This window comes from Megalobrama amblycephala, linkage group LG14, assembly GCF_018812025.1.
Source record: "Megalobrama amblycephala isolate DHTTF-2021 linkage group LG14, ASM1881202v1, whole genome shotgun sequence".
Lineage (NCBI taxonomy): Eukaryota > Metazoa > Chordata > Actinopteri > Cypriniformes > Xenocyprididae > Megalobrama > Megalobrama amblycephala.
The window spans coordinates 32,254,300-32,274,920 of record NC_063057.1 but is presented as its reverse complement, the minus strand read 5'-3'; the positions used below and the strand labels follow the sequence as shown (position 1 = coordinate 32,274,920).

At 39.1% G+C, this 20,621-nt stretch overlaps 2 protein-coding genes across 3 annotated transcripts; both read left to right on the top strand.

Annotated features, from left to right (window-relative positions):
* The first annotated feature begins 763 nt into the window (after positions 1 to 763).
* On the top strand, positions 764 to 11,738 carry LOC125245065 (guanylate-binding protein 1-like). Its single transcript, XM_048155510.1, has 10 exons — positions 764 to 922; positions 1,609 to 1,801; positions 2,183 to 2,310; positions 3,775 to 3,884; positions 6,140 to 6,327; positions 6,698 to 6,940; positions 7,413 to 7,693; positions 8,004 to 8,216; positions 8,671 to 8,773; positions 9,265 to 11,738. Exons 2-10 carry the CDS (start codon positions 1,627 to 1,629, stop codon positions 9,762 to 9,764), a joined length of 1,941 nt encoding a protein of 646 aa, XP_048011467.1. The 5' UTR covers positions 764 to 922; positions 1,609 to 1,626; the 3' UTR covers positions 9,765 to 11,738.
* A 781-nt stretch (positions 11,739 to 12,519) lies between these two features.
* LOC125245069 (guanylate-binding protein 1-like) lies at positions 12,520 to 18,927 on the top strand. 2 transcript variants are annotated; one of them, XM_048155511.1, is made up of 11 exons: positions 12,615 to 12,636; positions 13,616 to 13,678; positions 14,688 to 14,880; positions 14,989 to 15,116; positions 15,301 to 15,410; positions 15,709 to 15,899; positions 16,126 to 16,368; positions 16,471 to 16,751; positions 17,035 to 17,247; positions 17,341 to 17,443; positions 18,377 to 18,927. In XM_048155511.1, exons 3-11 carry the CDS (start codon positions 14,706 to 14,708, stop codon positions 18,817 to 18,819), a joined length of 1,887 nt encoding a protein of 628 aa, XP_048011468.1. In that variant the 5' UTR covers positions 12,615 to 12,636; positions 13,616 to 13,678; positions 14,688 to 14,705; the 3' UTR covers positions 18,820 to 18,927. The 2 variants fall into 2 exon arrangements, with proteins under 2 accessions (XP_048011470.1, XP_048011468.1); XM_048155513.1 differs by lacking the exon at positions 13,616 to 13,678 and having other exon boundaries at positions 12,520 to 12,636.
* Positions 18,928 to 20,621: the final 1,694 nt, after the last annotated feature.

Here is a 20,621-nt window from a genome sequence, read left to right as displayed (position 1 = left end):
CTGTTAGTTCTACTGTGCAAAGCATTTTCGTAAGTCTAGACTGATAACATGAAAACATAGTCTGCATGATCTGAAGATCCATGTCTGCACATTTCAAGTCTGTTATTTTAAAACACCCTTTTGACCTTTACAGACATTGCATATCTTATTGCAACATAACACTTTCTTTCAAAAACAGGAACTGAGTAAATCACAAAAATCCCATCTTCTCTAAAACAGTCTTGCACTTTTGCATACTCTAAAAAAGCATTCAATCTTTATCAAGAAAATTTCTATCAAAATGTATACATGCATATCCCAAAAACCTGAATATAAGTAAATTGTGAGTAAAAGAGAGATTGTTCTCACCAAAGGAATATATGTGTAAAAATGAACAAGCAGTTTTGATAAGAAATGATAAATGAGGAGGTTGTTAAAAAAAGAAATAATACACGATAACACACAACGTGTTATTAATCATTGGCAATCAAGTCTCATGTACAATTCCAAAGACAAGAAACAAGCAGACACAGTCTGAGTTACAGGTAAACATATTTTCCCCAGTCTTTTCATGATGTCTGATACTCTGGAAATTCCCAACAATGTCTGACTTTCTCCTGTAAATTTAATCAGGAACAAAAACCCAACACAGATTAACAATGACTCAGAGTGTCTTGTATTTGCTAACACGCGTTGCAGGTGCTGATTTTGAAAGTTAAACTGCACATTGCTATTTGCTCAGTCAATAAAAGGGGATGTAAGTCAGCCACAGGGAATATCCAGAGTTACTGAGAGAACAGGGACATCCCCTAACTTACTCTAGAGCATTTAGCCTAAAGAGGGCGGACCTAAAGGAGTGTCTATGATATACAGATAGAATGACAGGAAGCTAAAACTTGTATACAACTCAGATTGAGCTACTGAAGTTAAGTAAAGGAAAAAGGTAAGTGACTTTCCTTCATCCATGGTTTATATGTGTATTACAACTTAAACACGGTTTATGAGGATGTTTATGGGTGGGGTTAGGATTAGCGGCTAGAAAATATTATTGGCTCAGGATAAAAGCTGTTACACATGCAGAGTCACCATAAGCCATTTATAAATGTGTGTGTGTGTGTGTGTGTGTTTGTGTATATGAGTGATCTCTACACCCTGACATGTTTGATAAACTTTAGGTCCATGTCTTGCTTTGTTCATCAACTAAACCCAGTAAGATGGACTATGAATTGAGGCTGATATAGTAGCTGGACACAAACAAACCTGACAGGATTTTTATGTCTCATTCAGTGTTCTTGTGTAATGTGTGGTGAATGTGTGTATGTGTGCATTATGCGAGTGTGGATGTCTGTATGTGTTAAAAGATGTGGGTTTTATGGGAATTTTTATGTATGTTTATAAGTCTGTGGCTTTTTTCTGTTCCTCTATCCACGTGTTTGTGTGTGTGTTGTGACATAAGAAACACTTTTACTAAAACTTCCCCAAACATAAAAAAGAAAAGCTGCTGATCTGGGGAATGTCTCTATTGTGTACTGTAGAATTACTGTAATATTTCTCAATCCATCTTAACTTTTTACCTCTAGTACACTGCAGTCACTTAAAGTATTTTAAATGTGTGTATCTGTTGGACAGCTGTATTCTCCAGTGATCATGGACAAACCAGTATGTTTGATTGACACGGAGTCAGATGGGAAGCTGTGTGTGCAGCAGTCAGCTCTACAGATCCTGCAGCAGATCCAGCAGCCAGTGGTGGTGGTGGCCGTGGTGGGTCTCTACCGCACCGGGAAGTCCTACCTGATGAATCGCCTCGCTGGACAACAAACAGGTTAGACCCCCATAGACAGCACTGATAGCATCCAAAGAGCAACTGAATGACAGTTACTGCTGTTTTGAATGTGGAACCATGTGTTAGTTCTTAATAAACATGTTATCAAGACATCTGTGTTGTCAGTCTGTCAGAAGACAGTGTTGTTGTCAAAATCTAACAACTATAGATCCTGGTGGAAATTTGTCAGAAAACTGTAACTCTCAAACCATTTCACAGATGTTTGTGACTTTCTCTAGTTCAGCAAGACCGTTATTCAATATGAAATTAAGCACACAAGTTGTCACAAACTAAATAAGGCGCTACTCAATTTGACAAGGAGGTAATCAAAATATTTTGGTGATCTGTGATCCATGTTTCTTAGCTCTTTCTCTCTTTTAGGGTTTGCATTGGGCAGCACCATCGAGTCCAAGACGAAGGGCATCTGGATGTGGTGTGTGGATCACCCCACTAAAGCAGGAACCACTCTGGTGCTGCTGGACACTGAGGGACTCGGAGATGTGGACAAGGTGACGTAACAGCCTATATGACATAGTATGAGAAAGCATACATGAGAACCACTGATGAGAAAAAAAATCATATATTTATTATATATCCAGTTAACTAGTTGACTAATTAGGTCAGCTGTGATGGATTAGGTTGATATAAATTGTACCTTTCTGGCACTTCTTGTCTGCCTGACAAAGACCTTTGGGTCAAAACATTGTTTACGTGAATAAATTGATCTTTGGGAGCAGCAGTGGCAGTGTGCCTATTCTTGTATATTTTTAGTAATGATTCGTCTCTCGAGTTGGGATCCATCAGCAGGCTTTATTGATAGAAAGCGTAGTACAAACAGGCAGGGTCAAACAGGGGCAAACAGGGATAGCAAGGGACAGGCAGAATCGTAGTCAGGGTACAGGCAGAGAATCAGGGCAGGCAGATATTACTCACAGTCCAGGCAACAATAAACAGTCCAAAGGCAGGCAGCAGAGAATCGTAAACGAGAGGCAAACAGGTTCAGTACAGGCAGGCAGTCAATAGAAGAAAGCACTCAGAAATGCAAAACCGTGGCAATACAAGACTTCGCAATGATGGTGGGGTAGTGAATGTCTTAAGTAGTCCAGTAAAATGAGCTGCAGCTGGGTGTGGTGATTAGTCCAAGGTACGGGGGGCTGATGGGAAATGTAGTGTGTGTGTCAGTACTCGGGAGAGGGTGCCCTCCGATGGTCAGAGGAGGGAATCACGGAGTTCATCTCTGTGACAGCTTTATCTGATTGAGCATCTGCCCAATGTTTCTGGATGTGTGCATATTGTTTTTTTCAAATTCATTTAAAAATTACATAATTTAAATAAAATAAGCACTATTTGATAAGCAAAATGGAAATTCAGAAAAAGAAAGGCTGTTCTAATTTTACACCTTCTTACCAGAATGCATTCCAATGCATGAATATTTTCATAACAACATGAGTCACCTGGAATGAAGAAAAAGATTAGCATGATTGATATTCAAAATTTTTATATCTGCAGTCCTAGTTTTGGTTTCCTTTTTGAATGACAAATATAGACTATTGCTGATAGATAGTTATTTCCTTGGACGTAGGTGCACGTCCGTAGGTGAACGCACATGCTAGTTGACAACGCAGACAACACAGTCAGCTTTGTTGCTGCTAGTTCTTCACATCAACAATACTGCTCATTTTAAGTTGGGGTGCTGGACACATTTGAGAGACAAGTTCATTGATTGAGTGGCTTGTGTATCAGTGCTGACTTGGGACACAAAATGTTTCAAACGATTCAGTATGATTTAGGTTCAGCCAGTTCAAAAGAACAATTTGCTCACAAACCAGACATCACTAACAACCATGTGTTAGTTTATGACACATTTTTACCACCAGGGTGTGCACAGATCCACTATGCTGTCAGGGGGGTATGTATGATAATAATCTTGCAATGTCATTCTTTGACAAATTATTGTATCCAATCTGTCTCAGGGGGACCCAAAGCATGATACAAAGATCTTCTCTTTGGCCGTCCTTCTGAGTAGCACTCTAGTGCTGAACAGCCGAGGGACGATCGACAACAGGGCCATAGAGGAACTGCAGTATCCTTTCATTCACACATTATACACTTACTGTTATTATTGTAGTTATTATAGTAGTCAGCATTTGGAGTGGATCAAAAAAAGGTAATCAAAGTTCTCCTAAGACAAGAATGGGTATTGCTTTTTGGTTTTAGGACAACTTTGATGAAAGGTTTTGATCCATAGTATAGTATATTTCATGGATTAGTACAACAGAATTTGTTTTCCCTGAAAATGTCCAAAATAGCATTATTTTTCGGAAGAAAAAAACATGAAAGTCAAAATTCCATCATTGTACTCCTTACCCTATACTGCTAATTCTTTGAGAATTAAACCACTATTTATATACATTCAATGCAGTTGAGCCAGGATCTAAAGACTAAAGAAGCCCCGGCAAGTTAGTCCTTTAGCTGCATTTTTGCCAAAGTAACTTACAAATGAAGAGTACAACAAGCGATTCATCTTAAAATTTTCCTTGATATTTCCTTAAAAAGTTAATTGTACTATAAAAACATAATGTAAGTTTCAGAACTCAACTTCCACATTAGTCCAAAAACAGCTTTTATCACTTCTCTTAGTAGCATGAAAAAGTCTAGGTTATGTATGAGAAGTGGTTCCCTGAGAAGGGGAACAAGACACTGTGTCTGATATTGACACTATGAGGGGTGCCATCAGTGTGACTGGTGTTTAAAGCACATGTAAACACATGCCAATCAATCATTGGCAGATGGCAGTCAGTGACATCACACACAAAGGGTTCCTGTAATACACATCATCAACTCTTTTTGTCTCAAGGAAATGTGCAGGCAAGCCCTAAGCATGGGAACAAGATGCCCGTGTATACTTCATTTTCCGTGCTCTGCTCTGTCTCACACATAGTTGAGTGCGCAAGCCTTTCAAAATATACTCCTTTGGCCATGAGTGCAGAAAGACGCGTTGGCACATGCACACTATCTAGTGGACTTTGTTTTCAAGCACTCAAGTCACTCACACATGCACTGTTGTACGTGCACCATCAACATGGACACAAAAAATGGGCTACATGCAGACAGTATATTCCGAAGTATACTTTGGGCATTACACACATAACCTAGAAGTTCCCTTTCGAAGTGGAACTTCGATGCTGCTTTGATGCTGTGAATATGAACAAACATAATAGGAATAGCATAAATTGACTCAAATTACTTGGCCGGAGTAAGAGCATGTCAACCCCAAGGGAGCATCCAAAGTGAATCATACAGACTGTATAGTGGTGCCACTCCCTAAGACAATATCCTTCAATAGTTGGAGAATATACCCAAGCATCTATACTTTATAGTAAGGGAAGTCCTGGCTTTTCTCCAACCTTCCTCCCTCCCTTGCATGACAGGCATCATCCTCATAAGGCCCCAAGAGCAGAGCATAGTATTTACATTGCTGGGTACAAAGCTAGTACAATGACCTTCAATATTACCACTACTTCCAGGGGAAGAATGCAATCCTCAACTTCATCAGAAGGGATGCAATTATGAGAGTGGTATAATATAATTGCCGAAGACTCTCGCCATCAAAACTCAACTCAACCTTTAGGGAAACTGAAGGGGGGCCTCAGCTCTACTTAAATACCCTACAGCAACTAGGGGAGGACGCTCACGCCCTGATTGAGCAAAGGTACTTCTCCAGGGTCCATAAAAGATTCCATTCACTCATCTAAGTTATAGAGTGCAACATAACAAGGAGGAATGCTACTAGGCGAACTACCTCTACTTGTCAGGTTCTTTGGTGTTAAAACCTCAGTAATCAGCCCTTCAGGTTACAACCTTCGGTGTTGCTGATCCTCCAAGGGGGAGTCTACATCCCTACTCGTACTCAGGAAAGGGAGGAAAAAGAGAGCAGGGTGTGATGCAGTGTGCCCAGTAACGCTCATCACCCAGACTCTAAACCCCAAGGGAGCCGCAGGGGAGCTTAGGCCCTAAAAATTATGACTGTTTTGATGTAAAATTCCTACTAACATTTTAAGTGTACATCAGAGAGCATTGTAAAAAAAAAAATGTAACTCATGTCCGCTTAAAACAATGAAGCACATAACTCCTACCTCAACAACAGGAACTTAGGTAAGAGTGGGTATCTCAGAGCATATGTTGTGGTATGTCCTATCTGGGTAATTTAAGTACAGTAGCCACTTATTATACAATTTGCCCACCCCAGAGAGCGAGGCAGTGCCACCAAACAACCACATGAAGATTACCAGGAGTCAAAGAATACATAAAAAGTGTTCAAACCTAAACTACCTCCAGATATGTCACAGAGTTGACTGAGTATATAAAGGTCAAATCCTCTGATGAGGTCGAAGATGACTCAGAGTTTGTGAAGTTCTTCCCTAGTTTCATCTGGACTGTGAGGGACTTCACCTTGGAACAAAAAATCAATGGAAAATACGTGACTGAGGACCAATACTTAGAATATGCCTTGAAGCTGAAACCAGGTAATATTTAAATTGAGCTTTAAAATGACCCGATCATCATTGGGAATAGTATGTACAGCCAGTCAGTAGCACAAAATACATCCTGATTGGAAGATCAGAGTTTGCATTATACTGAGGGCTTTATTACGCTGCCTGCTTACTATGTTTACAATTTTAGAAATATCACTAAGCCTGGGAAATACTATTTTGATAAATCAATTCATACAAAATGTATAACTATAAAAATATATTAATAAATATTATTAAATATTTATAATATGATTTCTGTTAAAGCATGCAAGCAACCAAAAGCAACAGGAAAAGTCAATTTACAAACTACACTGTATTTTGCTAACCTCTTTGACAAAGTGGTGTTTTGTATCTTTTAAAGGCTCTTCAAGAACAGTTAAAGAGTTCAACCTTCCACGGGAATGTATCCGAAATTATTTCCCATCCCGGAAGTGTTTTACTTTCCCGTTTCCAACCACCCCAGAGAATGTGTCTCGTCTGGAGAGCTTGGATCCTGCTGACCTTTCCCCAGATTTCCAAGATGTCTCAGATCATTTCTGCAAGTTCATCTTTGACAGGAGTGAAGTGAAAAAGCTGAAGGATGGACACACAGTCACAGGCAGAGGTGAGTCAATAGGATATATGAAATGATGTGACGTGACATTTGCAAAATAAACATTAATATAGCAGCAAGCAAATATTTGATTAATTTACTATATTCAATTACACAAGTGAATATGGCACAGTTGTCAGCTGTTATGAAGTAGTAATTAGACGTGTATTTCTCCTGTAGTAAACTGCTGTCAACAGAGGAACCATGTTTTGGTTCGAATACCTAAGGTTATATGCTCATTGTACCATAATGCTGATGTTAAGCCCCATACCTAGAGACTAATTTCTAAATTGAAACATCCATCCATCTTTGTGATGTGATAACACTGAACAAGTGGCAAATGCTAATTATTCCCACTAAAATAGCATAAATTGAGCTATCAATTCAGCTATGACATTGTTTATGACTCTTTCTGGACTGCAAGTTATTAATCTACTGCCTCCAAGTTAATTTCCTTGTGTCTGACCCTTCTCCTTCCCTGAAGTTCTGGGTCAGCTGGTGAAGACATACGTAGACACAATCTCCAGTGGTGAAGTTCCATTTCTGGAGAATGCAGTGATTGCTATGGCAATGATTGAGAATGAGGCTGCAGTGAAGGAGGGGCTTGAGGTTTACCAGAGTGGAATGGAGAAGCTGAAGGACTCCTTCCCTCTGGAACTGAAAGATGTGTCCTCAGAACACCAACGCCTCAGCAGCATGGCGACACAAGCCTTCATGAAGCGTTCCTTTAAGGACAGTGAGGGGACATTCATGAAATGTCTTGAGGTGATGCCCAGTAAATAATATACAACTCCTATTGAACTGTTATTCAAGCATCTATCTGTCTATCTACAATAGTGCACACCAACTTCTAGTTGCTAAACAAGAATAGTACTATTTTGTAGTATTTGTTCTCTAAGAACAAGGCCCATTGTTTTGGCTGTAATGAGTAATGTGTCTCTTAATCTGAATCAAAAGCTGAAAAAAAAGATTATTTTAAATGGCCATTGTATAATAAACTTGTTTTTGTCAATAGTTGTAGCCTCTAAATGGTGTTTAACATTGTCTGTCTCTGATATTTTGTGTGATGCTGCAGGAAGACATTAATAAACTCTTTGATGGGTACCTGTGCCAAAACGAGGAGTCTTCAAAAAAAAGATGTGAGAATCTCCTGTCATCCTTATCGGCACAAATGACAGAAAAACTCAAGAAAGGATTTTATGCCGTACCTGGTGGTTATGTTCTCTTCTCCCAGGACCTTGAAGATATTATAAAGGAATACAAAATCCAAGCCAATAAAGGAGTCAAGGTGAGTATCAACACAATCACTGCAACATCACAGGTTTCAGATGTTTTCAGACTGTAAGATGTTTGTCATGTTTTCCTATAATATGTGTTCATATAATGTGGGAAACAGTGGATTACGGGTAGAGAAATCAACTGGAAACAAGTAGGTTCCTGGTTTAAATTCTGATTTCTTCTGGCCAAATATTGAAGAATCCTTATTCAAAACACTGAGTCTCCGGTGGCTGGGACATGGACACTTGTACTCCATCAGTGCTGGACTTTGGCTTTGGACAAAAGTATCTAGAACTACTTGATGAATTTCATGATCTGCTGAAACATTGCATTTGACAAAAATGTGTCGATTGTGATGTAAAACCAAACTGAGCAACACTCATATCTTCACAATCATCATTAATTATATTAGTTGTAGTAGTAGTAGTAGTAGCAGTTTTTCAGATTACATATGTTGTCCACAGGCAGAAGAAACACTTGAAGAGTTCCTGAAGCAGAAGTCAGTGGATTCTAACGCCATTCTGCAGGCTGACAAGAAACTGACTGAGAAGGAGAAAAAAATAATGGGTGAGTGTTTTGCATCCTGGATGAAGCAACAATAGCACCATCTAGTGGTAGTTGCCAACTTGCAGAGAAAGATATTCAATGTTCAACTATGAAACAACTACAGTAGTCAACATTTGAAGTGGATCAAAACCTTTCATCAAAGTTGTCCTACAACCTTCTTCTTAGGACGACTTAGTTCTTAGTACAACTTTGATGACCTTTTTTGATCCACTTCAAATGCCTATTGTATTATTTAATTTGTTATTTCATCCAATGTTACCAATTGTGCTAAACAATGCACAAAATGAACATTAACAACTCAAGATTGACCAGTCTCGGTACATTTATCATTTGATTGAGGACTTTTCTCTTTCTGTGAATTGCCTCAATGCCTTCAATTCATGGAACTTAAAAGTCAAGATTTGAAAAGCAATGCAAAATTAGGTACAATGTTACACTTTCTTAAACTTTCCATTAAACTTTATTTCATTTGCCTCAACATCTTCTTCCAGAGGAAAGAGAGAAGTCTGTTCTCCTGGCTCAGGAAATAAATGCCAAGGAACAAAAGCAGCAACAACTCGAAGAGAAGATGGAAGCAGAGAGACGGAGCAATGAAGAGAGGATGAGACAGATGAAGGAGAAGATGGATGAGGAGCTGAGGCTCCAGAGAGAGGAGGCTGAGCGTGCCATGGACAGTAAACTGAGGGAGCAGGCTGATCTGTTGGAGAAAGGCTTTAAGGAGAAGGCAGACAGGATGACTAAAGAAATAGAGGACTTTAGGAAAAAGAATAAAGAAGCAGAAAAGGAAAGTGACAAGATGTTTAAAAAGATGATAGAAAACATGAACAACAGACATGCTGAGACTATGAATCTGATGATGAGGCAACACAGTGAGCAGATGAAGGCAATCATGAGCATGCCGAGGCCTAAGTCAGACTCCTCCATGGTAATCTTGCGTCTGATAATCGGCGGTCTCAGCAGTGTTTTATTCTCAGGTCCACGTCCCTCTTAATACAGTTATAAGCAATTTTAGCTATTTCTGTTGTTAGGATAAAATTTAATAGTCCAGATATTTAAACGCTGATGTTGAGGCAGTAATTATAATGAGTAGGTGACCACTGAAACAAATGTTACATTTCAAATGTATGTATTACATTGTTATGCCAGTAGATGAACGATCAAATGGACTATGACTAGAATAGTTCTTGGTTATGCAGACGCCCAGGTGATTAAAATGATCTAATGATGTCTTAAAAGGCAGTTTTGAAAGAGGATAGGAAATGGCAACAGAATTAGTTCATGCTTATGAATGTTCAGTTTATAACCTGAAACATGTCCAAATTCCTCTAATAAGACTAAAACTTGGGGTATGAATATGGATCTGTCCAGATCAGAGAAAAAAGTAAAAGATCGTCAGCATATAAAGACAGCTTATACACAGAACCTCCCCTTTTGATGCCCATCATCTGACTGAACTTAAGGGCTACTGCCAGTGGTTCAATAGCTATGGCAAACAGTAAAAGGAGAGTGGGCAGCTCTGCTGAGTACCACATCCAAGAGTAAAATAGTCAGAATAGTCATTGTTGGAGCGGACACAAGCCAAAGGAAAAGCATACACAAGTTTAATCCAGGAATAAATTTACTGCCAAATCCAAATCTTTTTAAAGTGAAGAACAAATAAGGCCACTCCACACAGTCAAATGCCTTCTCTGCATCCATAAAAATAACCAGATCAGGAGTGGTAGATGTTGAAGGAAAATACAATCCATCAAATAGACGCCTGATGTTATGTAAAGAGTGTCTTCCCTTGACTAACCCTGTTTGGTCTCTAGAAATGATTGAAGGCAAAACAGCCTCTAGACGCCTTGCCAGCTTCTTAGCTAATATTTTAACATCCGCGCATAACAAAGAAATAGGGTGATAGTTACTACAGAGAAGTGGATCCTTGCCTTTCTTCAATATTAGTGAGATGGTGGCCTGTCTTAAAGTTTGAGGGAGTATGCCAGATTGTTAGGATTCATTAAACATGTTTATAAGTAGTGGGGAGAGTTTATCAGCAAATGCTTTGACTGCCACCATTTGAGCATTCTCAGAAGTTCTTTAAATCGTGAATTTCAGCAGAAACAGCTAGAAACTGACTGCCACAAAAACAAGTAAATTGCAAGACATCTTGTAGGGAGTGGCCAGCCTGATTTCAGTTTGGACTGGTGCCACCCATTGCCACCATCTGCCCCTGCATAGCTACAAACTTTTTTGTTGTTATTGTTTTTTCAAGTTCTGGTTTTTGTCAATTCAATATGGTAATGTTTGGTAGCTGATCATCCATTTATCTAAATTATTACTGTCGAAATTATTGCATTCATTTTTTATTTATTTTTTAGTTTTGAAAAATATCAGATGTATAAGATTTTATTTAAACTAGATTCGATTTAGCAGTGAAAACTTAATAGGCTGAATGTCTCTGAAGCCTTGGCAAGCTACAGCCAACTGCAGTTCCTGGATCAGTGAATGACAGCAGATGAGTGAATGTTGCCTAGATCCTCATGTTCTGTAAACATTGGATTAGACTGACCAAAGTAAGGCAACATGATGTTTCTAATAATCAGAGGCCCAGATCATTGGTATGTTGAAAAGGGGGAATAATAATATAATACGAGTAGGAGGAGTGGACATGAGTTTCGGTGTGTGGATGATTTGCCGCAAGTGATCACTGCCAAATCACATTTATTTAAATAGTAAATAATATTATACAATACAGTTTGTTTCAAAGCAGCTTCACATTAATTAAATAATATCAATGTTGCAAAAGTTCAGTAATTATTAAAAATAAATTTCAGCTATAAAGCAAGTAAAGTCACATTTATATAACATTGTATATACTGTAATACTGTTTATACTGTAATGAAGTTATGCATGGAATCAGGCCCTGGCTTTTATCAACTGAATTTTTAGTGATAGTAAAATAAAATACATAACATATTCTGAAGATGATCTACTTTACAGTGGTGCTGATACTGCCTGACGTACATCTCACGGTCATTTATATCACAATTAATCCTCTTCTGGATTGGAATCGCAGCCTTTATAACAAAACACTTTAGTTTAGGGTTCAATTCTCACTATTAACTAGTTGCTTATTAACATGCATATTACTAGGATATTGGCTGTTTATTAGTACATATACAGCAGATATTAATGACTTATTCTGCATGACCACATTCTACATCCCTTAATCCTACCCAATACAGCTTTACAGTGATAACAGGAAAACAATTTTGGCTCTAGAAGAAAAGGGTGTCATTGTCCAGCTTAAGTAAGTTCAGAATTGATCAGTAGTCTGCTATTTCAGACTTTAGACTTGAGACTTTAGAATCAAAACCCTTTCAATTTGTATGTTGAATACACAAAGTTATATGCTGTTGTTTATCTTGCAGTGATTGTTTTTTGTATCAAGGCTTATGCAATCATTTTATTGAACACATTTCTATGTTGGAACGTTGAGTAAAAGAGTTTCCTGGACATTAAACTATTGACCTTTACATATAGCGTCACACACTACTGATTGAGTCAGAGGTTAACATATTTTCCACAATCTTTTCATGGTGTCTGATACCCAGGAAAAAGTCAGTTGCTGATTTTGAAAGTGAAACCAAGAGTTAAATTGCACATTGCTATTTTGTTTAGTCAATGACGTGGATTTAAGTCAGCCACAGAGAATAACCAGAGAGATACTGGGAGAACAGGAACATCCCCTAACTTACTCTAGACTAATTAGTCCAAAGAGGGCGGACCTAAAGGTGTGTCTGATATACAGATAGAATGACAGGAAGATACAACATGTATATAACTCAGACTGAACTACTGAGGTTAAGTGAAGCAAAGAGGTAAGTGACTTTCCTTCATCCATGGGTATTACAACGGATAGAAAATATCATTAGCTCAGCATAAAAACTATGCATATGGAGAGTCACCATAAGCCATATGTAAGTGTGTGTGTGTGTGTGTGTGTGTGTGATCTCTACACTCTTACATGTTTTGATAATTTTTAGGGTCATGTCTTGTTACAGCTTCAAATGACCTTGTTAATCAACAAACCCAATAATGTTATAGACCAGGGGCCATATTCACAAAACATCTTAAGGCTAAAAGTAGCTCCTAACTTGGCGATTTAGGAAAAAATCTTAATAATAATGGGAATGTCAGCCCTAATTTTTGGACTCTAAGAGTATTTTACAAAGCATTTTTATCTTAAAATGAGCTCCTACATCTATGGAAAGTTAGGAGTAGTCAAGAAGATTCCTAAGTCAGTAAGACCAAATCACAAACAATCCTAAAATGGATGTTGCCGGCAATTGCCTCAGCAATCCGCCCAAAGACACTGTACACCATTGAGGCAATAGGCAAATAGAGTCTTGAGTGCTGATCCTTTTCTTAATAAACGCAATAAATATTTTGATTTATATATTTTAATCTGTCATTGCATAATATAAAGGTTAATTTATTTATAGGCAATATGCATTTAATAAAACATTGTGGTCAAGTTAAAAATGATGTCCTATCGTCTGTGCTGATAGACTTGTGGGCAGCTCGTGGACCTTTCCCAATCCTGTCCCCCTTTCTCTCTTCCACTTTACTTTCTGTCTACTCACTGTCTTATCATAATAAAATGGCAAAAATAAATCTTTGGAAATAAATAAGAAAATAATGTCCTATTATTGTTGTTTTCACAAGTTCATACTTACAAATGATCAAATAGAGTAAGAGTAAAATAAGCATTTTTGGCCTTCTGTCCGAAAGGGATCAAAGGCTCGGAACTCGGAATTTAGCCCAAACTTAGAGTACTCCCCTGTATCTTGGGAATAGGTTCCAACCAAGAGTGAGGAATCGGGGTGGCGAAGAGATGCAGAAAACTGTTGAGGTAACCAGGTGAGTTAGCTGTGTATATATACCTCTTCTCGAGATGATTAGATAGACTATTTGAACGTGCTCTTCCTGAAATGTTTATAAAACATAATTTGTCACTTGAATTATGCCATCTCCCGAGATGCAAACATGTAAAGGCAGGAACACACCAAGCTGACAGTTTGCTGTCGGGCAGTTTTTGTTTGTCGGCCGACTAAGTTTTCTTAGCGTGTTCCGCACCATCGGCTGAAGTTGGTCCTCGTCAGCTTTTTTCCAACCGATTCGACATGTTGAATCAGCGTCGGAGCTCGTCGGCCCATCTGATCATTCTGACTGGCTGTTCAGCTACTGCCACCTGCTGATACGGAAAGGCATTTAATCTTACGCAGGCACAGAACTGACGTGCTACTTGGCTGTCGGCTGTCGGTTTGGTGTGTCAGGCCAACTTTGGACCCGGACACTGCTGACGTGAGCCAACCCCGCAGTCTGCTTTCGTTGCCACTAGTTCATCAACGTCGGCTTGGTGTGTTCCTGCCTTGAGAGGTTGACAATTAGCTGAACATACTTGTTTAATTAGACACTTAGCCAACATTTAAAAGTCTTTATTTGAATATGGCAACATGATACCTCATTCTACAATATTTCTATGATTTAAATCACAGACAGAGACCCAGACCCATCAGCCAATCACTGTGTGCATAGTTAATAAGCGTGTTGACATCATCCTGGCAATGTGGTCAATCCCGCCCTTTCTCTTAGCTTAAGATTTCTCTATAGGTTATACAAACTTTTACTGCTATTTAGGAGAATTCTTAGTGGTAAGATAAAATGTTTTGTGAATACGACCCCAGAGGAGTTTGAATTTGGGCTGATATGGTAGCTGGACACAAACAAAGGAAACGCTGCTCATCTGGTGAATGTCTCTATTGTGTACTGTAGAATTACTGGAATATTTCTCAATGCATCTTAACTTTTTACTTCTATTACACTGCAGTTACTTAAAGGATTTTAAATGTGTGTATCTGTTCGACAGCTGTATTCTTCAGTGATCATGGACAAACCAGTATGCTTGATTGACACGGGGTCAGATGGGAAGCTGTGTGTGCCGCAGCCAGCTCTACGGATCCTGCAGCAGATCCAGCAGCCAGTGGTGGTGGTGGCTGTGGTGGGTCTCTACCGCACCGGGAAGTCCTACCTGATGAATCGCCTTGCAGGACAACAAACAGGTTAGACCCCCACATGCAGCGCTGATACCATCCAAAAGCTTAAGAGAAACATTATGCAATTACGTGAATATAAGTCATTGTGTTGTTTTTTGGGTGTGGCTTTATCAGGGTTTGCATTGGGCAGCACTATTGAGTCCAAGACGAAGGGCATCTGGATGTGGTGTGTAGATCACCCCACTAAAGCAGGAACCACTCTGGTGCTGCTGGACACTGAGGGACTCGGAGACGTGGACAAGGTGACGTAAAAACCAAAGTACTGCTAGTTTGTTGTAAATAGAAGGCAGTGAGTGCACTTTCCTAACTACCATGCAACTTGCACTGGTTTAATGCTGTTAAAAAAGAGCAGCTTTCTTTGAGATTAATCTCAAAGAGTTTTAATATCAGTTTTTCTAACTCCATGATTGTCTTTCTCTTTCTCAGGGAGACTCAAAGCATGACACCAACATCTTCTGTCTGGCTGTGTTACTGAGCAGCACTCTGGTCTACAACAGTCGAGGGACGATTGACAACAGGGCTGTAGAGGAACTGCAGTATCCTTCTGACAAACTAGATACTTGTGTCATTTAGCTGATGGTTTTAATCTAAAGTGTTTCACAAAAGAGTGCAAATACATCACAACTTGGTAGTCAAAACAAGGAGACGCCACTTTTTGTAAAGGTGCTAAACATGTTTTGTGCCTTGTGCTGGTAGTCTATCATGAGGAAGTGCATTCATTGCAAGAATTAGTACTTCATGGAATGACATTTGTTTTGTTAATGCATCATGTGTTGTTGTTTGACAGTCACTTGACATGCCTGACATGTTTGGCATACCTGAACAAACTCTCAGATATGTTACTGAACTAACAGAGTGCATTAAGGTAAAATCATCAGATGAGGATGATGATGATTCAAGCGAGTTTGTGAAGTTCTTCCCTAGTTTCATCTGGGCTGTGAGGGACTTCACGCTTGAGCGAAAGATTGATGGCAAAGATGCAACAGAGGATGAGTACCTAGAGTTTGCTCTGAAGCTGAAGCATGGTAATTTAATAATAGCACATATATATATATATATATATATATATATTATTTTAAGAGCCCTTACAATCACTATCACAATGAGTTTGTGAGAATAGTTTTTCTCAGTAGGTTTGTCAACATCTTTTATATTACTCTTCAAATTCATAGTTTATTGAGGTAATACATATAGTTTAATAATATAATATTTGAATTGAGGGGATCTACAGCATGTGCTCATTTGTTTTAGGCACAGCAAAAAAAGTGATGGAGTACAACTTGCCCAGGGAGTGCATCCAAAAATTCTTCCCTTCCAGAACGTGCTTCACTTTCCCATTCCCAACCGCTCCAGAGAATGTGTCTCGTTTGGAGAGCTTGGATCCTGCTGACCTTTCCTCTGACTTCCTGGAGGTCACAGATCGTTTCTGCACATTTGTCTTTAACAAGAGCCATGTGAAGAAGCTGAAAGATGGAATCACAGTCACTGGCAGAGGTGATTCAAAATTAAACCTGAAGAGTTTGCATGAACTTACATTTGACTGTCTGTTGTTCAGTAACTTTTCTGTATCATTTTAACTTCTTTCCTTCTCTGAAGTTCTGGGTCACTTGGTGAAAACATACGTGGACACCATCTCCAGTGGGGCTGTGCCGTGTCTGGAGAATGCTGTGATTGCTATGGCAGTGATTGAGAATGAGTCTGCAGTGAAGGAGGGGCTTGAGGTTTACCAGAGTGGAATGGAGAAGCTGAAGGACTCCTTCCCTCTGGAACTGAAGGATGTGTCCTCAGAACACCAACATCTCAGCAACATGGCGACACAAACTTTCATGAAGCGTTCCTTCAGGGACACTGATGGGAAGTACTTGAAATCTCTAGAGGTAGGCCGAATCTCTTCACAGAATTAGTTAATTTAGGATGATGCCTTGAAATGATGACTCAGTAACACTGGGCAACCAAGTGAAAAATTAAATCTCTCTTCTGGCCCTTTGTTGGTTCTGAAAACATATTCAAAACCCAGTAATCAGTGTGATTATTTATTTTGCTGCTCTGTTCTGGGGTTCAATGGTGTTAAGAGATGTCAGAGTGTATATAGCTGAAATCTCCTCTAATGCATTATAAAACTAAGAACTGTTACTTACATGCTACATGTTATGTTTTTAGGAAAACATTAATAAACTCTTTGATGGATACCTGTGCCAAAACGAGCAAGCTTCAAAGAGACAATGTAAGGATCTCTTGTCATCCCTCTCTGAGCCAATGATGGAAAATCTCAAGCAGGGTTCCTATGCCAAACCTGGTGGCTATGATCTCTTCTGCAAGGATTTGGAGGACATTGTGAAGAATTATAACACCCAGGCCAATAAAGAAGTCAAGGTCTTGCCCATATTACACTTATTGCACCTGTTTACACATAGTACACCTTACAGAAATATGATTGTCATCATAATTATGTCTGTATGTCAATAGGCTGAAGAGGTCCTAGAGGAGTTTCTGAAGCAGAAGTCTGTGGATTCTAAAGCAATTCTGCAGGCTGACAAAAAATTGACTGAGAAGGAAAAAAAGATTAAGGGTGAGAGTCATGCTGCATTCACACATGGCGTCGGCCTTAACTCTTCTCATTTAGTTTGAATGGGTGACGTCAAGCGCTGCCGAATTGAATTGTGGATTCCGTCGTGTCGTTTCACCCGCATTGCAAGTGGCAGAAGTTGAAGATTTCTCAACTTTAAACACCAACGCAGGCGTCGGCCAATCAAATCGCTTCATGCAAACACCCTAGAGCAGTCGCTAGCCAATTGCATTCATGCAACACCGGAAAGTAATGTGATTGGCTGTTTTCACTATAATGGTCCCGTCAACACAAGCTTCAGACTCGCCCTCCGTCAAGCGTTGATGCTGACACCCCGTGTGAATGCAGCGTGAAGCATTTAAATCCCAATTTCCCAGTTTGTATATTCTTTCCAGGTTCCTTGTGTGTAAGAGGTGCTCAAAGGTTTAGGTATTTGTGAGAGTGCTGCTGAGACACTGAAGGACACAGAGACACTGACAAGATGATGTAACAGCCAAACTAGCTGTTACAAGCTGTTTCAAGGGTCCAAGAATTACACCTAGCAATAACAACTGCAGCCCAGGATGGCTGTGTATGCCATTATCATTATGAATCAAGATCAGTGTGATCAAGATCAACATTTTAAAATCTTCTGGCTCTATTTTAATGGTTCTAATTCAGTTCTAACACATATAAGGCCAGAACTACATAAGCGAATGTAACATTCAATATGTTATTGATGTTTTTGAAGAGCACAACTTGGATTAAAAGTCTTTTAGTAAAATATAGGAGGAAAGATTTTTCTTAAAAGGTAATCTTCTTAAAAGAAGTGTATTTCCTTAAAGGACAATGAATCATCTATAAAATCATTATTTACAGGAAAACATACTGTTAATCTCAAAGTTTGAGTCTTTATAAAGCATGTTTCCTTTTTTCTTTTTGTCAATGAATGAGCAGAGGAAATAGAGAAAGCAGCCCTCCTGCAGCAGGAAATCAAAGCTAAAGAGGAGAAGCAGCGACAACTCGAAGAGAAGATGGAAGCAGAGAAACAGAGTAATGAAGAGAGGATGAGACAGATGAAAGAGAAGATGGATGAGGAGCTGAGGCTCCAGAGAGAGGAGGCTGAGCGTGCCATGGACAGTAAACTGAGGGAGCAGGCTGCTCTGTTGGAGAAGGGCTTTAAGGAGAAAGCAGACAGGATGGGCCAGGAGATGGAAGAGTTCAAGAGACAGAATGCTGAAGCCGAGAGTAATAGAGCTAAAGAGTTTGCAGTGATGTTAGAGAACTCCAACAGGAGACATGAGGAATCTATGGCTATGATGATGCAGCAACACAGAGAACAGATGAAGGCCATACAGGACATGAATGAAAGCTCTCCAGGTGGATGTTGTATCTTGTGAAATGCTTTAATTCTGTGATCATCAAACTCATCAGAAGATTGTACTGCACAATGCATTCACATTATATATAGAGGTATAATCTTACAATAAACAATACAATTGATCTCATTCTATCTTTACATGAACTTTTTTATATATATAATGGATTAGGAAATGTAAGTTTCAGTTCACAAATGTTTTGTGTATCCAGTGTAGATTATCTCATAATTAAGTTTATTTGACATTGCTAATTAATTATAAACAGTGACAAATAAGATGAATTAGTAACTCAACAATTTATCTGGCATTCCATGTAAGCATCAAATAAACAGATGGTATTTGTAAAAACAAAAACAGTGTGTGTTTGTGGCAGAGGGGTGGTTAATTATTTGAGTACTAACTATCAATATTCAGACATGTAACTGAGACAAATAACGAGATTACACATTTAGATTTGTCAGTTTCTCTACAATGAAATTGTGCATCTGCTTGCTACACAATCACAATATGTAATGTAAGATTTGCTAGTGCCAAACTCTATAAGCCCTTCAGGCTCAAGATATTGAAAGAATAGATTAATGAGAGGGACTTAAAAGAAAAGAGAATCTAGAATTGTGTGAGAATTTATTAGTGGTATTATTATTATTATTATTAGTATACCTGGTATTAAGATCCATTTTGGTTGATCGGATCACAAGAGGATGATGTTTTGAGCTTGTCTACTTTAAACCCCATCCAGAGGTAGTCAAAAACGCAATTGAATGGATTGCTTTCATAGAGTAGATGCTCATGTGTTCAAATTCATAAGAAAAGCCACAAAAGACCACCTACTCCACCTACTGACCTAGCGCAATAGCCAGATGGGTTTTAAACTTGTTTGGGTTGAAGAAGAAAAACGTACCAAGCTCAATGTTCTCTTACCATTCCTGATTTCAAAAACACACAGTGTTCTACAGTATGTATTCTTGCGGCTGTCAGAGCAGAAACGGAAGCTGCTGTTCTCCATGTGTTTTTCCGTCATCTCTGGTTGTGTTTATATACAAAATGCGTGAACTCATTTTGTAAATTAGATCGAAATATCTGAAATATAGATCTGAAAAATCTGAAGTCCATACATTTACCCACCCATTGACCCTCCCCTTGAAGAAATCAGGACAGAAGTGGTTGAAGGTGCATAAAAGAGACACTATGTCTAAATGATGTTCCTCGTCTACCTGTAATCTGATCGACCAAAACACATCTTAATACCAGGAGTAAACAGGGCCAAAGCGAAAGTAAACTCTTTTCCCCATTAACTTGCTCATGAATGTTGCTGCACAACTTCTGTCATGTAGAGAACCAAAATGCAAACATGTTGACATGCATTCAAGGAAATGAATGCAAAAGAAAAAAATTAAGCTGTTTTTCTTCATTCTTGGTTTCTGGAATAAGCACCATCATGCTTTAACCTCCATAGCTGTGGTTCAGACCTATCACCTGTTTTTTTCTGTATACTCAATATGTGTGTCTGTCATGTTGTTTGGGTTTTGTTCATGTGAGCCTCCAGCCACCACGGCCGCCACACCAGAGCCCCCTCACATCATGCCCATTTAAGTTTCCCCTGAAGGTTTTTTTTAGTGGGTGGGTGGGTGTGTCCCATGCCACAGAGGCCACCCATAAACTTATTGTGCCCCATACCACGGCCACGCAGGCTGCTCATGAACTCACTGTGCTCCATGTCATGGCCACGAAGTTCTTTCTTCTCCAGGGCCTCCTGATCCACTGAGGCTACCCATGAATTCACTGTGCCTAATGCCATGGAGGCCACCTGTGAACATATTGTG

Bases quoted from the DNA above. Each gene is read 5' to 3' on its own strand.
- LOC125245065 (XM_048155510.1), top strand. From the start codon at position 1,627: ATGGACAAACCAGTATGTTTGATTGACACGGAGTCAGATGGGAAGCTG. The intron at 1,802-2,182 runs GTTAGACCCCCA...TCTCTCTTTTAG, and splicing joins CCTCGCTGGACAACAAACAG to GGTTTGCATTGGGCAGCACC. The intron at 6,941-7,412 runs GTGAGTCAATAG...CCTTCCCTGAAG, and splicing joins ACACACAGTCACAGGCAGAG to TTCTGGGTCAGCTGGTGAAG.
- LOC125245069 (XM_048155513.1), top strand. From the start codon at position 14,706: ATGGACAAACCAGTATGCTTGATTGACACGGGGTCAGATGGGAAGCTG. The intron at 14,881-14,988 runs GTTAGACCCCCA...TGGCTTTATCAG, and splicing joins CCTTGCAGGACAACAAACAG to GGTTTGCATTGGGCAGCACT. The intron at 17,444-18,376 runs GTGAGAGTCATG...ATGAATGAGCAG, and splicing joins GAAGGAAAAAAAGATTAAGG to AGGAAATAGAGAAAGCAGCC.